This window comes from Nicrophorus vespilloides, unplaced genomic scaffold, assembly GCF_001412225.1.
Source record: "Nicrophorus vespilloides isolate i.1.1-1 unplaced genomic scaffold, Nicve_v1.0, whole genome shotgun sequence".
In the NCBI taxonomy this organism is placed as follows: domain Eukaryota; kingdom Metazoa; phylum Arthropoda; class Insecta; order Coleoptera; family Silphidae; genus Nicrophorus; species Nicrophorus vespilloides.
Window position 1 is genome coordinate 47062 of NW_017099536.1, and position 15375 is coordinate 62436.

Sequence of the window (15375 nt, forward strand, 5' to 3'; positions counted from 1 at the left end):
ATAATACATAAAACTATAACAAAATAAATTTACTCCATAGAAAACTATATAGAAAAACGAGTATCAGTAAATGTTTATAAAATATTATTTTATTTCGTATTTTTTCTCAGAAAATATGATTTTAAAAAGAAAAGAATGTATGCAGTATAGGTCCTAAGGCCTCTTTCTATCATGACCTCTAAACTTTCTCATCTCGTTTGGAAATCAAGAATAAGACTTAATTCCTTCCCAATTTTCTATTTGTTTCATGAAACTTAGTATTTATGACAAAGACGACTTTGGTATCAAAATGTTTATGTTTTTAACGAAATAATTAATTAATTTTTATATTTTTATTATAAGTTCATTTTCCCACAGTTGGTATAGCAGAAAGTATACACATCGTGATCATACAACTTTTTTTTTCACTGTAATATTTGTATGTGAAATTCTATTAAATGTTAAACATTTAGTTGAGTACTAGCATATAAGGAATAATAGCTGAAAATTATTGTAAACGTTCAAATATGTATGAATTACAGAAATATCTACAAAATATTGTAATAATAACAATTATATAATAATACAAATAATTACATACATAAAACCGAGCATAATAATATATGTATTTACAAAAGTTTTTTTTCCCTATAAACTTATGTAATATTTAGCAAAATAATGTATCACTTCGATAAATCATATCCATTCAACCAAAAACAAGTTATTATCATAAAAATATTAACTGTTTGTTAATTAAGTTTAATTAACAAAATAATGAATTAAAAATATATAAATAATATAATAAACGTATTAATTAAAGTCATTAATATACGAAGTATTGCTATTATTATTAAACATTCTTCATTCCTGACTATTGATTGATCCTGATAATTTGTTTCAAATTCTCTTGATTTGCCATTTATTGTCTCACAAAAGATACAAACAAACAAATAAATCTCATTTCCTGATTCCAATAAAAATGATATTTCTCTTATACGCAGTGAACTTTGGAATCAAACACATCCAACGATAAGATAAATCGATTTTGCAATTTCCCTAAAGTAAATTCTATGACAAGAATAAGAATATAGGTATTTTGATTTATATTTTTACTGCATACAATATCTACAATATCTGATTTTTGTACAATAGCGCTATATATAGTTACAAATAGCAAGGATATTTATAATACGGACAAAATAGAAATGCGATCCTAAACAAGAAAATAAATAAAAGATCGTATATAAAAGTATCAGATTTCATGGCCCAATGGATCGTTTTACTCAAAATAAATTATTAATTACAATCTCCGTAACAAAGCAGAAAAAAAATGAATGGAACGAGACGTTAGAGAGAAAGAGCGCGTAATTGGTTTGCAAATGTTAATTTGGAATTTTCTACTTCGCCTTAAAATTTTTGAAGTTTCAATTAATTCTCGTGACTGGTCTTTACCAGTTCTTTAACGAAATAAAAAATGATTAAAATTGTGATACAAGATTTGAACGAATCCAGATGTTTAAATATTTTCTCGTTGTTTCCTTAGGTTCACATTGTATAGGTATCATCTGTTGATTTCAAAAGACGTAATTCAAAACGATGGGGTGCATAAGGAGAATGTACATTTAAATGGTCTTTGTTGTGGAAAGGGTTCCCCTTGCATAACGTTCCGCAACATTTATATCTATTTTTAAAAAGAATGTTTTAGAAAAAAAATTGGTTGCATATGATACATTGAAGTACTCGACTATTATTTTGTAACTACGATGTTGAGTTTTCTTAACTCGTTTGTTAATAGCCGTCCGAGGCAATTGAGCGCTTCTTACATAACGAGCGTTCGACGGAAATGAAAAAGCGGTAAAAACGGCCCAAATGGTGGCATCTGGCGGCGTAGGACCGAACCTCAAGCTTCATACCAGAATTGAATTTATGAATGTACGTGCAATGAGTAATTGTTTTCGTTTGAGTGTTTTGAATGGTCCGGTGTAAATTGGCAAAGCTTGAATGAAAAGAGTGTCCGTCAAAGATGCGGAATTCTGGGACAGAATTGAGAAATTCTGGGCGTCGTTTAGAAAGTAAATTGATCCATCAATAAACACACGCCCTTCCCCAATGTACAGCGCGGGCTCGGGTCAACGACCTATCTGGGAATTTAGTTTTGACCTATATAATATAATTATTTTTAAATACCTGAATCCAAAAAACACAATTTCCGAGCGGGATTTCCTGAAGGACATTTTTTCTACTCGTTTACGTTTACATTGCAAATCGGAAAACTGTCGGCGGGTAAATAAATAAAAACAAACAAGTTTCACATGAGTTCAATAACACCTAAAGGACTGAACCCTACGTCCTTGGTTGTACATGACGACCCTTCGTCTAACACCTTCAACATCCAGAGCAATAGGAATTCCAATAAGACTGGCGAGGTACACTACATACGTACGAAAATGTGTAAAAATTTCGCTCAATTTGACACTCACCAATTGCCGCCTGTTTTTCCTCCTTTTCCTCACCCAACAATAACAGTCTTCCGATGCAGTCTTACAGTTGGATAGGCAGGTATTCGTCACAACATATTTATTTCGTTGTACACAGAACGTTCCACTAAATAAATTAAAACATAAAGTAAAAGTCCACCATTAAACCGCAACCAGAAACATCACTCTGTATGTGTACATGTCGCGTAAGAATGGTGGGGGTTGCAGCCAAAACAATTCTACCACACACAGGCCTTAACTTATATTAAGAGTACATATCTTTCCAAGAGGACAGACGGTCTTACAATTCACTTTGCAAGTGATAAATTACTTCAAATTACATAAACAATTTTGCGAGCCACTAGCGCTATCTATAAATTATGATTATTATGAAAATTAAATAAGACTTTTATACTGACGACATCTATATGTTTACCCATAAACGTGCCAACAACTACAAACAGTATAACTGGTTGCCTATATAACCTTACATTAGAGATCAATCCTACAGATGGAGCTACAAATAATTCTAGAATAAACATTAAAAAAGATTGAAAAATAGCTTTGAGAATACATATTCATTATAAATAGAACATACACATTTCAAAATAGTGCAATTATATTGACATATTAATATTTGACTTGATTCATTATCTAAGAAACGTAGGGTGACTTTAGAAAACTTCCATCCATAGGAAGCACCTATTTATAGGGTCAACGACCTTCCCCATCCAATGAGCGTAATCTATAAAAATGAAAATATAAATGGGCGCTTGGCCCAACATTGAATAATTAACATTAATTGGCTCTTCGTGTATACATTTTTAAATTATTGATGCCTATTATTATGTATAAACAAAACTACATAGTTATTTCCTATATTCGTAATAAAATAATATTTTTAAATTTAAATCTTCTGTTAATTGTAAATGTGATGTACTTTGCATGTTCCAAGCAAAAACAAATAAATTTAATGTTAGTAAAGAAAATATTTATTTAATTTAATAAAGTCAGTTTCTATATATACTTTTTATTTTACTATAATTAATAACATTATAATTGTTACATATGTTACATATGAATGTATGTACAGTGGTGCCTCGCATAACGAACGCCTCGCACAGCGAACGCTGCACACAACGAACTTCCTTTTCGTTCATTTCACGATTCATACAACGAACTTCGCTTCACACAACGAACTTCGCTTCACACAACGAAGTCGCCCACTTCACACGATCACTCAGCCGATTTATTGCATCCTTCCGCGCAGGCAGTCGTTAGTCACTGAGCAGTAACTTAACTTACGCACGTGTGTGTTTTTTTCATTATGTTTTTAGATGTATCTAAATAAAAATAATCCTTCCGCGCAGGCAGTCGTTAGTCACTGAGCAGTAGATTCTTACGCGTTAATTAAAAAATGTGTGTTTTTTTCATTATGTTTTTAGATGTATCTAAATAAAAATAATAACAAAAAATTTATCTTTTTTTTATGTCATCTTACCATATTTTATGCTACAGAACGAATTATTTTTTTTAACATGTATTGTTATGGGAAAACGCGTTTCACATAACGAACTTTTCGCATAACGAACTTGCTCCTGGAACGAATTAAGTTCGTTGTGTGAGGCACCACTGTATTAAGAAAAACTATATTAAAGTAATGCAGCGTTTAAAAACATATAAATATTTCAACCATACGCTGTATGTGATAAATAAGAACTAGTATTTTTGTAAATTCCAAAAATATTTTATTTACAAATCATAACATCAAAAATATCAAATTAACTAAATAATGATAGACTAACGCTTAATATAGGTTAGCAGTAATTGTCTTTGAATGAATAATTGTTTCTATTGTTTGGTCTACGTTAATCACTATATTCACACCCCTAAATATTTGTGTAACAGATATAATAATAAAAATGGGGCAGAAAGACCTATGGTCAATAGCCCTTTGTTGCAGTTAAATTTTATTTTATGTTATTGTATAAGTTTTTTATTTTTGTCACTTGAGCCATTATTTTAGAAAGTGATATAAGTCCAAAATAAGTTTATGGTAATTTTAGTAAGATATACATATCCTCTATTTATATTTATAATTTTATATTCATTGCAGCACAATTTCTTGATAAGCTAATCAAATTATTTTTTCTATATAATGTTATCGCAAAAATATTATATTAGAAAGTGGTATAAGTCTACTTTAAAAATGAATTAATGGTAATTGTATATAATTGTATGTAATTGTATATAATTCAATTCAGCACGATTTCTTGTTAAAGTAATTATTTTTTGTTTTGAAAATGGAAAAAAATAAAAACAACTTTTTAACAGATATTAGCTGATTTTGTTTTTATTCTTTTGCAAGTCCACTGTTTGGTTTATGTTCCTTATACTAATCGATTGGAGCATCACTATTATTTAAATATAATTGTTATCAAATTAGAGAAATAAATAATATTTTTTACAATTATTACAATGAGTTCATATACACATCAAAAAGACGATAATATTTCAATTTCGTCTGACAGTGACGTTGGTAATTTGTTTTTTTTACGGGAATATTGGAGTTTTTTTTAAATAGAAATAAGACCTATGAATATTAGCAGAATAAGACGAATTTTTGATTCAGATGATAAAAACAGTATGAGAAATATTAATTGAAGATTTCTCCAAACTAAGAATATTTCTTCTTCTTAATTTTGGTATTATCAACCACTGATCATGACGACGTTACTAATTTTCGATAACATTATAATTTTTTCATTTTTTTAATATAAATTAATTTATAACAAACTTCATTATTTGTGTATTTCCATTTCTTCATTTTAATTATTATAGTTTGCATTAAAAATGTCTATAAATATATGGATTTAATTTCCTCTTGTTGTTATTTTTGGAAATATGTTATTATAGAAAGTGGTAAAAGTCCAATAGGACCTAAAAAAAACTATATTTTAACAATTTCAATAATTATTATTACATAATAAAATTTAACTGTTTTATAGTGTAAAAAACATCACACGACTTGTTTAACGTTTACCAATATTTTTAAATCCATTCAAACGCAAACCCTTAAAACTCGATATATCAAAAAAAATGGACTTATACGACTTTCTAAAATAACGGTTCATTTATTGTTGCAATAAATATTATTATTATTTAATAAAAACGGTTCTTCGCACCCAAAAGGCTGCCAAGCTTTAGACTAAATTAAACGAATAAATCATAAAGTAACTCCAATTTTTGGCTTAAAAAAAATATTTCTACATACGTCAAACAAAACTAGTGAACTAGAGTACGAAAAGATATACGATAATTACTTTTGGCCAAGAAATATTGTAATAAGACTTTGTGCAACAACTATGTACATGATATGAAAAAAGTAAGAAATTAAGATACTAATGCATAGATGAATTTTTCCTTTCTATAAGAAAACCAAATAAACACAATTTTAATGAATAAAAAAATAAATAAAATATGAAATATATAACAATAACAAAATTATCACACTATATACACATAAAATGGACAACACAAACAATTCAGTAAGTGGAAGAGTAAATTCCCATAGAGACCACTCAAGTCGCTAAGAAGATTGAGAAAAATAAATAATATTCATATTTGTATTGACAATAAAAAAAATATATTCAGTCTCTATTAAAGGCAATTAAACAATTGTTGATATGAAACATGTTTTTGATAATATTGTTGTAAGAATTTAATATTATATCATTATAACAAAAACTAGTATATTTTGAGACGTTAGTTTTTATATAATAAATTGCAAATATTAATCATAGAGATTTGTTTTTGTCATAGAGAGACGACTGATCATAATGTAATTAATGATAATTATTAGTTTGAATAAGGAAAGTAATTTATGGATTATTGTGTATAATAATTAGAATATGCGCCAAACTTGAAAATTTACAAACATCTGAGCAATTTAATAGAAAAAATATGAATTATTCTAATTAATTTTGCAATTGTTCATGACTTCCAATAAATATTTTATCCATAATCATTAACTGATAAGATAATAATAATTACAAACAGCGGAAATAAAGCTAAGTGGATGTTTAGTTTACAAAAACAATTAGAATTATTGCATTTACCAAGATTATTTGTTTTCTAGAATATTATTGCAAATTAACATTTTTTCTTTTTCTCGTCACTTACATAATATAACTGAATAACGCAGTACAGAATCACATGTATTAATTTTACATTGGATTTGATTCTAGAAACTGAACTTACATAATGATCGTTTTATTGGAAAGACAAATGTTTTATAGTTCGTCGGAAATTCTAGAAAAACTAATTAAAAATTAAAAAATGTTGTTTGTAATTATCAATTGTTTGCCAATCGCATATCATTAAATGTATATATAATTGCATTTTTAAGTAGTGGCTAACAATGATTGACATTATCTTTTCTTTAAAAGCCAAACTATTATAAAAATATATAAAAAGGCGGATAATTTCAATTATAATATTAATTTCCATTTATACAAGGCAGTATAAACAGTTGCCTATGTTAAAAATACATATTTTATGTGCTAAAAAGTTACTTTATCTAATTATTAGTCGAATTATTTTGTTTTGGAAACAATGTTAAAAAACTGTAAGGATATTACAATGAACATACACGTTGAATCATCTCGTAATAATATACATAAATTATTGAGATTGTATTTTTATATTATTATCCAGAGAATGATACTTTAATACAGATAGGTTAAGACGAAATCACAGATATTTTTCGAATATCGAATACGTTTTATGTAAAAATACTATCTACTTGAAATTGATATTAATGTTAACCATATATTTTTCATTGTTTACACTTTCTGGAGTTGATTTATTGTTTTATTTATGAAGCACTTTGAATTCACACAATGTTTATAAAAAGATAAGCCGAGGAAAAGAATATTTGAAATGGTATATTTTCGATCGAAAGTTATTTTAAGAATAAAAATATCTCGCAATTTACGCAAATCCGGAGAGTATTATTTTTATACGTTTTATTTAATTGTATTGAAAGTCTCGCTTGGATATAATCATGGGAAATTTATATAAGGAAATGTGTCTTGATTAGTTGATAAAAATTACCGTAATTATCTAATAATTAATTCCATTTTAATATCGATATGTAAAACGTAGATAATTACTTAATACAACATATTAGTTATTAGTTCTGCAAGAAATTGGAATGGAATCACGTTAAATGTTAGATATATATAATATAGGTGTATACGTTTCTAACTAATATCATATGTAAAATAATTCTTTATTAGATCAAACTAATTATGCATGCAGTTTAGTGGAATATTATAACTGGAACTGATGGAAACTAAATTTGAGAATCACGTAAAGAAATCATTCATTTAGAAAAAGTACATCAATCACATTATCTTAGATAAAATGTTAAAAATGTGCATTAATTTGGAAGAAGAAAACAAAAATCGTAAAGTTTTAATACTAATAGATAAATTATTCAATAGATAAAAGCATACACCTAGTATAACGGAAATGAAGTAAATTGCAGTAATGGATTTCATTATAGTACAAGAAATGGATTTCATGAATATTTTATTAATGCACTCGGCTCGAAGTGCCGAGTTATAGAAAAAATGAGTTAATTGAATTAGATCAATAATTTCTTTATCTCAATTCCAATATTTCAACAAACATTGATAAATATAGTATTACAGAAAGACCTTGATTAGTGTTTACTCAATAATTTGATATAACGAGGTCTAGTAGAAGCCTAGAAAAGTTAGTTTAATATATGTTAAAGTTACTTATTTACTGTATATTTATGCAACTTTACCATAAAAGAGTTACTTACAATAGATTAGAGTCATCTAAAAACTTAGATTTGAAGTTGATATTGTATAATGTTGTAATGCTAATTTGTAATGGAATCTACAAAATTACAGTTACTAATAGAACTTCATAACTGTTTCGGTTAAATAATAACTTTATTAACCAACAGTAGTAGTTTTAGGATTGACAATAAATCAATTCGTTTTTTTGATCACGAAATTTGCTAAAATTTATAATCTGTGGAAAGAATTTTTATTTGGAAAGAAAATCTAATTAATATATCGTGAAAACACAATATTATATAATATTATTATATAATATCTATGAAAGTGAATGCAGCAGAGAGTGTTAATTGTATTAGAAGACTGTTGTGACAACAAACGTTGAATTACAAACCGCATATTTACAAATTGGAATAATATTATGGAATCCAGTACTTTTAACATTGAAATTCTTCTGCGATTCAAATAATATTCTGGTGCGCATTCAAGTTGATGATGTTGACGAAGATTTACAAAATTAAAGGTCGAGTGAAAAATATATCTCCTAGCATTTGCAGAGTTACGTAGAAAAAAAATAATATATTGTATAGAGTGAGGCTTCGATAAATCCGGATTCACTATAGGCCGGTTAAATTTTGTTTTTTTTTGTAAAATACTTTATTGTTTTTTTTACACAGTATCAAGTATTTTGTGCAATTTATTTCTATTTGTTTTAGTTCCTTAAAGGATGCACTACGCGAGGATGACCGGATAAAACAGAACGTGACATATGAGAACAGGTTAAAACAGAACGTCATACAAGAAAATAGGACAAAACAAAATAACGATAAAATAGAATGGTACTAAAACAGAATAGCGAAAAAAAACGTATAAAAACAGGACATCGGAAATTTTTTTTGATTCAAATTCCAATAAATAAATGATAAAGCTTAAATATATGTCTCTTGTAATACGTTTAACCTGTCTAAATAGAACTCACCAGAACAGAAGCGGATATTTCTGTTCTATTGGTGTTCTATTTGGTCCGGTCATCTATTATTTCATATAATCATAAACAATGGAATTGGATATAATGTTTTTGTCTTGCATGTTAACTAATATTTATAGTTAATTAAATATTAGACATAATTATCGACATACAAAATATTGTATTACTTAGTTTTAAGATTACATTTTTAAATTTCTGTTAAAATTAATGTTCATAACGTATTTGTATAAAGCTGTTACATGATATAGGTAATTGTTTTTCCTTACTATAAGATGTAGTATTTGCCATTTTTTTTATTTACAATATTTCAATAAGTTATTGATCTGCTTCAACTATGAACAATTTGTGTGTATTATACTCGAAAAATTACAATTAAAAATAATAATTCAGACATTTATTCGAAACGACGGCTATTATATGTTATTGAGATTATTTATAAATTACATACGAAACAAAAAAAAAATGGAGCGAAAGGCTTATTTATTGTTTTCCGTTTCTGTGAATATTGCAAATTAGTTTTTGGGTTAAGGTGAGGGTTGCAATTTTGCCAGCGCTCGGCCTAAGAAGATTTATACGATCTGAATAGTAATGAGTTTAAAGAGCTCAAGGTTTTACGGTATGCTCAGGTTATTGTTACTAAGCTACTTCTGGTCTCTCCCTAAACTGCAGCAAAAGCAATTAGACACGTCACCGCTGCTGGGATTTTCCATTGCGCCAATGGGGTTGTGAGTCGAACCAGGAACAAACCAAACAATAAAAAAATAAAATCCCAGCAGATTTGTTCTTAAGGACATCCATCATTTCCATGCAAATTTATACCATGTTCGTTACACAATTGCCACCGCTTTTACCTTTTGTTAATTTTATTTCTCTTTCCATTTGGTATCGCGAGAAAAAACAGAAGAGAAATAATACTCGCATACTCGGAATTTGCATTTACACATTCTGAACAATGTGAATATTCTCGTAATTGGCACGGTAATTAAATTATGAAATGTCAAAAGTCCCGAGTTTCCGCATCATTAAAAAAAGTAAACAATTTTCACTGCAACAAATCTCAAATAAAAATAAAATAATGTGTGCATTATTGTATTAACAATTCTTTGAGCATTTCCAACAGTAATGGTAGGAGCGCACGTAAATCTCTCGGTTGTGTATATATTTTCTTTTAATGCTAAATACTTCTGTCTTCGTTAATTAAAATTAATTAACTGATTAACTTACAAGTAACGTGTTATTCATGAAAATACCATTTTCTTATTGACATGTAAGTGATTATAGTCTTTGATAATTTCAATTTGTTTTTCACTTTTCCAAGGTCAAATATTTGTATCTTTAATTTAACTAGTAAACATATTATATAGCAAATAAACAGTACCCACGATTCTGTGTAATTAATTAGTTAAAATCAAGAAAATTATACATTTTATATCTATGGTATATGAAGATTCTTGTTTATAAAATCAATAATCTATGAATATTTTGGAATGGCCAAATTATTTCATTTATAGGAAAATGATCAAATGCGGTAACGGTGATTATATATTATCAATATTAATATATTTATTATCATATAACCATTTCCAATTATTCATAAATCGAACACTCACATATTATAATTCAATGGAATCAGTCATTTTTTATTTAACATTTTTGTATGTATGTTCTTCTAAAGTTGCTGTAATAAGAGCAGAAAAACCTATGATCAATAGCATTTGTTTTATTATTATTATTGAATAAAAATATTTAGTTTTATACGTGGCTCTTGTAATAAATAATTTTATTATTATACTTATCTTTATCGAAAATTCTATATTTTCCTTCTATAATTGTATTACATAAAATTAAAAATTCAAATTTTAAAATAATAATAACCCTTTGGTTACAATTGTGACTAATTATTATTAAAATAAACTCATAGATAATAAAGTATTTATTATATTTTTTTCTTAGATAATTTTGTACATTTCAATATACAGTGGAACCTCGCTTAACGGGCACCTCGCATAACGAGTGTTTCGCTTAATGAGCATAATAAATTGTAAGAAAAATGACTCGCAAAATGGAATGCATTATCCTATAACATTAGTTTATACAGGAAAAATTGTTTCACTATACTCTATACATAAAAGATATATTACTTTAATTTATGAAAGTTGTACTAAGTTACTCGCAATTATCCATGCAACTTGTACAATATTATACATTTATTTTATATAACAATAAGTTATGGATGTTAATGAAACAAAATGTCTGTTAAAAATGTGTAATGTTTCTCTACTTTTATGATTCTAGAGCGGATTTAATCATCAATTATAAACTGGTGAAAAGGTGATATATGGTGAAAGTGGAAATATGATTAACTTTCCTTGATCTTTGTTGTCGGGCATTCAACGTAGTCTTTTACTTAATAAAAATTTAGAAACAAATATGTTAACAAATTATGCTTAACAAGCATTTCGTTTAACGAGCAAAATAAATTGTAAGAAAAGTGACTCGCTTAACGAGCGACGTTTCGAATAACGAGTGACGAAGAGAGAAGTCTCAGATTTTGCGCCTGCTACATGATTTTCAAAACTTGTGTTCATATTTGCATGTTTCCGAATAAAAAGCGAAAAAACAAATATTTTTATGGGAAAATTTATTTCACTATACGAGTTTATATTTAAATATCAATTATATAATTTTAATTAGTAAAACATTATTTATTGCAATTGACTCCAAGTTAATTAAACAGATTATTATAAAGACAATTATAAATGAGTCTTATGTAACAATATGAAGCATCAGTACTTTATAAACATGTATATCTAATTATATAATCATCTATTTTCTTCATCAAAGTCGTGATTCTTGTTAAAAAAAAGTTGGAATAACTTCTAAATACCAAGACAGTCATGTAATCCTCGTTCTAACAAACGCACTTCAATATTCATTAACATTTCCTAATTGACCTTACACTATAGCAGCAATAAATGCTACTTAATAATAGAAACTTTTAATTGAAATCTGATTTATCAGATCGAAACTGAAATAAAATAAAAAGGAACTATATCCGTTTGTGTATTGATAAATAAACGAATCAATACACTTATTTATATGTGCGGATTGTGAGGCGTGTGTATGTTTTTTTTTTACGAATTCGGTTTAACATTGACAATATATTTATCAATGTTAAGGTCTGATGTGGCCGTCGGGCATGCGATTGCCGTTGATAATTGGTGTTGAACGCTTTTATAAGAAAGGCGCGTCTTACAAAGCTACCTTGATGAATGATAATACTTAATAATAATAATGTCTATATAACCTAGATTTCCTTTCTAAAATATGTACGTTCCTACGGAGTGAAACACACAAATCGCACGAAACATCGCAATATTTATCAACGGACGTGCAATAATGGTCACTTTGCTTTAGCAACCAAGAGGTAAACAATAACAAAAATGGAAAATTTTAGAAAAAAAAAGTGCAATTAGTCTGATTAGTATTCCACGCATCAGCAGAATTAGCCGAGACGATGGTTAAAACCAATAATTAATTATATATTTTGAAAACAACACTGTATTTCCTATCCGCCTACTATTTACACTCTTATACAAGTACAAACACATACACACACACCTTCGTGCCGATATTCAAGAAAAAATATGCACGTGCAGTTTATTTATTAAATTTAGAACATCCTTTTATCACAGTATCCTGAGTTATTCAGAGCCTATCGACGTGACAAACAGCCGAGTCCTTGAGCTAAGTACAAGAAGCGTGACCTTAGTTAGTAAGCTTTCCATCCGGTGTAATTTACCAGTTGCAAGGATTAGAGAACAACGCGAAATACGCAAAAACTCACCCAATATATTAGGATTGTTTTTTTTTCTTTCTTTTTGTGAAAAAACGACAATTTATGTGATTCGTGGAACGAAGGACGTAAAATTCGTGGGGGTAAAATGTTGGCGTTAAATGATCAAATATTAGACTAATTTCAACGTAAGAGTGTTCATAATGTAGAAAGAAATATTTGTAATAAATGCCGCTAAAATAAACAATTTGAATTAATTTGATTTCTAGAAATTTATTAACATTGGATTATATTTCTCGATCGATTGAAATACAGCATATATAATTATGTTTCTTTTTCTATTGCAAATTTATGGATATGTTAATAATTATATGTACATAGAAGAACCGTTTTATTTAATAAATGAGTAAAGTAATTATTGCTGTTTTTTTTTTCATAAATTTTATTTTATTTTTTATTTGTAAATTTTTATTGGCCCTAATATTTTTGTCTACTTTTTTTTAATACTTAAAATCTTTAAGTTTTCATATCAAGAACATTCCAATATATTAAATATGATATTAAATTACATTTTATATATAGGTGGCGGCCAGACTTTCGCAGTAAAGGCCATAAGTTTTTGGAATAAAAAAATCTGAATCATAATAAGGTGTATTTACAAGATTACGTTACAAATATTACGTTCCAAAACATTAAGTGAAATGAAAAAACTTGGTAAATTAGAACAAAATAATAAAATAAGAAATAAATAAAACTACGCTAAACATGACCTTTTTTTATCACTTTACAAGAACTTTTATGTTGAAAATAAACTGTTGTGTACTAGTAAAAAAAATTATTAAATAGTAATTATTGAAGAAAAACCTGGATAAAACTATGTGCGGATATTTCACGAAGAATTCATTTAATATGCCATGTGGAAATCAATTTTACTATATTTATCAAGTTTTAAGAATTGGCTATCCATAAATCATTAAAAAATTCTGTTTTAAAGATAATGTTGCAAATGAATACTTAAAATCTCTTGTCCAAGAAAATCTACGATAATTCTTAAAGATAACTTAACTTAAGCAACAGGTAATGAGGACAAGGCCCAAACATTTGCTGAATATTTCGCAAATACATCAGAAAGGACACCTAAAAACACAGATGTAGAAATTGAATAATTTTTTGGGGCACCATTCCAGATGTCGCTTCTAATTAACCCAATAATTTCAAATGACATTGGGTGTCTTTGATGCCAAGAATTAAAACCCAAATAATACCTACAGGATCTGCTTACACTAATTAATGTTTCGAACAAAATAATCATATTGTTAACAATTATTGTGAACGAAATGTATATAATTCGATGTTTTACAATTAAATAGAAAAGCGCATACATAATAAATCTAAAAACACCTGTTTTATCGAAGGACCAAGTTGTGGGTGAATAATAACATAAACTATATACGACCAACTCTAACGTATATTCAACAATAATAATTCTGTTCAACTCTCAACTTATATTCTACAATAATAATTATGTTCAACTCTCAACTTATATTCTACAATAATAATTATGTTCAACTCTCAACTTATATTCTACGATAATAATTCTGTTCAACTCTCAACTTATATTCTAATAATAATAATTCCATTCAACTCTCAACTTATATTCTAATAATAATTATGTTCAACTCTCAACTTCATTGAAATATTCTTCGTATTCTTGATCTTCTGGATCGAAAGTGGGTTTTTCTTTCATTAAAGCTTTGCTCACGTGCGACCTCTTTCTACGCCACTTCTGCTTCTTCATATTCTCCTTAATCTCTTCTTCAGCCGTTTTCTGCTGATAATCGCAATCCATATTGAAATTAGCATCTTCACAATGGGGAGCTTCGGCTTCTTCGTTGTCGTAGTTCTCGTTCAATTCTCCAGACGCATAATCTATAGGCTCAAATGGTTGATCAATTTCCAATTCATCATCCATGTCTGAAAACACAGGCTTCTCCTCATCTTCGACTGAATAATAATCATTATTAAAGACCATTTGCATTCGTTTATCGTGAGCGTTCGGATCGAAATCTCCTTCCAGATCATCGTCATTAAACGGAACATCATCATTTCCCGTGATTTCCTTCAGAGCCTTCAATTTCTCTTCAATCTCTAATCGCTTCATCTTTTTCAAATGCTCTAGCTCCTCCATTTTCTTTTGCTTCTCCATCAATTTCCTTTCCTTGATTTCAACCCTTTTAGTTTTCCTCCTGTCATCTTCACGTCTTACCGAATTATCAACAGTACGCGGATACCGTTTAATCT

The 15375-nt window shown here is 27.9% G+C and overlaps 2 protein-coding genes across 2 annotated transcripts in view; both read right to left on the minus strand.

The window, feature by feature from the left end:
• The window catches only part of LOC108564696 (aryl hydrocarbon receptor nuclear translocator-like protein 1), a 48107-nt gene extending 45362 nt beyond the window's left edge, over nt 1-2745 (minus strand). The window contains exon 1 of the mRNA XM_017923794.1: nt 2460-2745. The gene's annotated coding sequence lies outside the window, so the exon portion shown is untranslated. The remainder of the gene's footprint in view (nt 1-2459) is intronic.
• A 12004-nt stretch (nt 2746-14749) lies between these two features.
• The window catches only part of LOC108564691 (protein KRI1 homolog), a 9169-nt gene continuing 8543 nt past the window's right edge, over nt 14750-15375 (minus strand). Inside the window, exon 4 of the mRNA XM_017923785.1 lies at nt 14750-15373. Coding sequence (XP_017779274.1) covers nt 14750-15373 — 624 coding nt within the window. The remainder of the gene's footprint in view (nt 15374-15375) is intronic.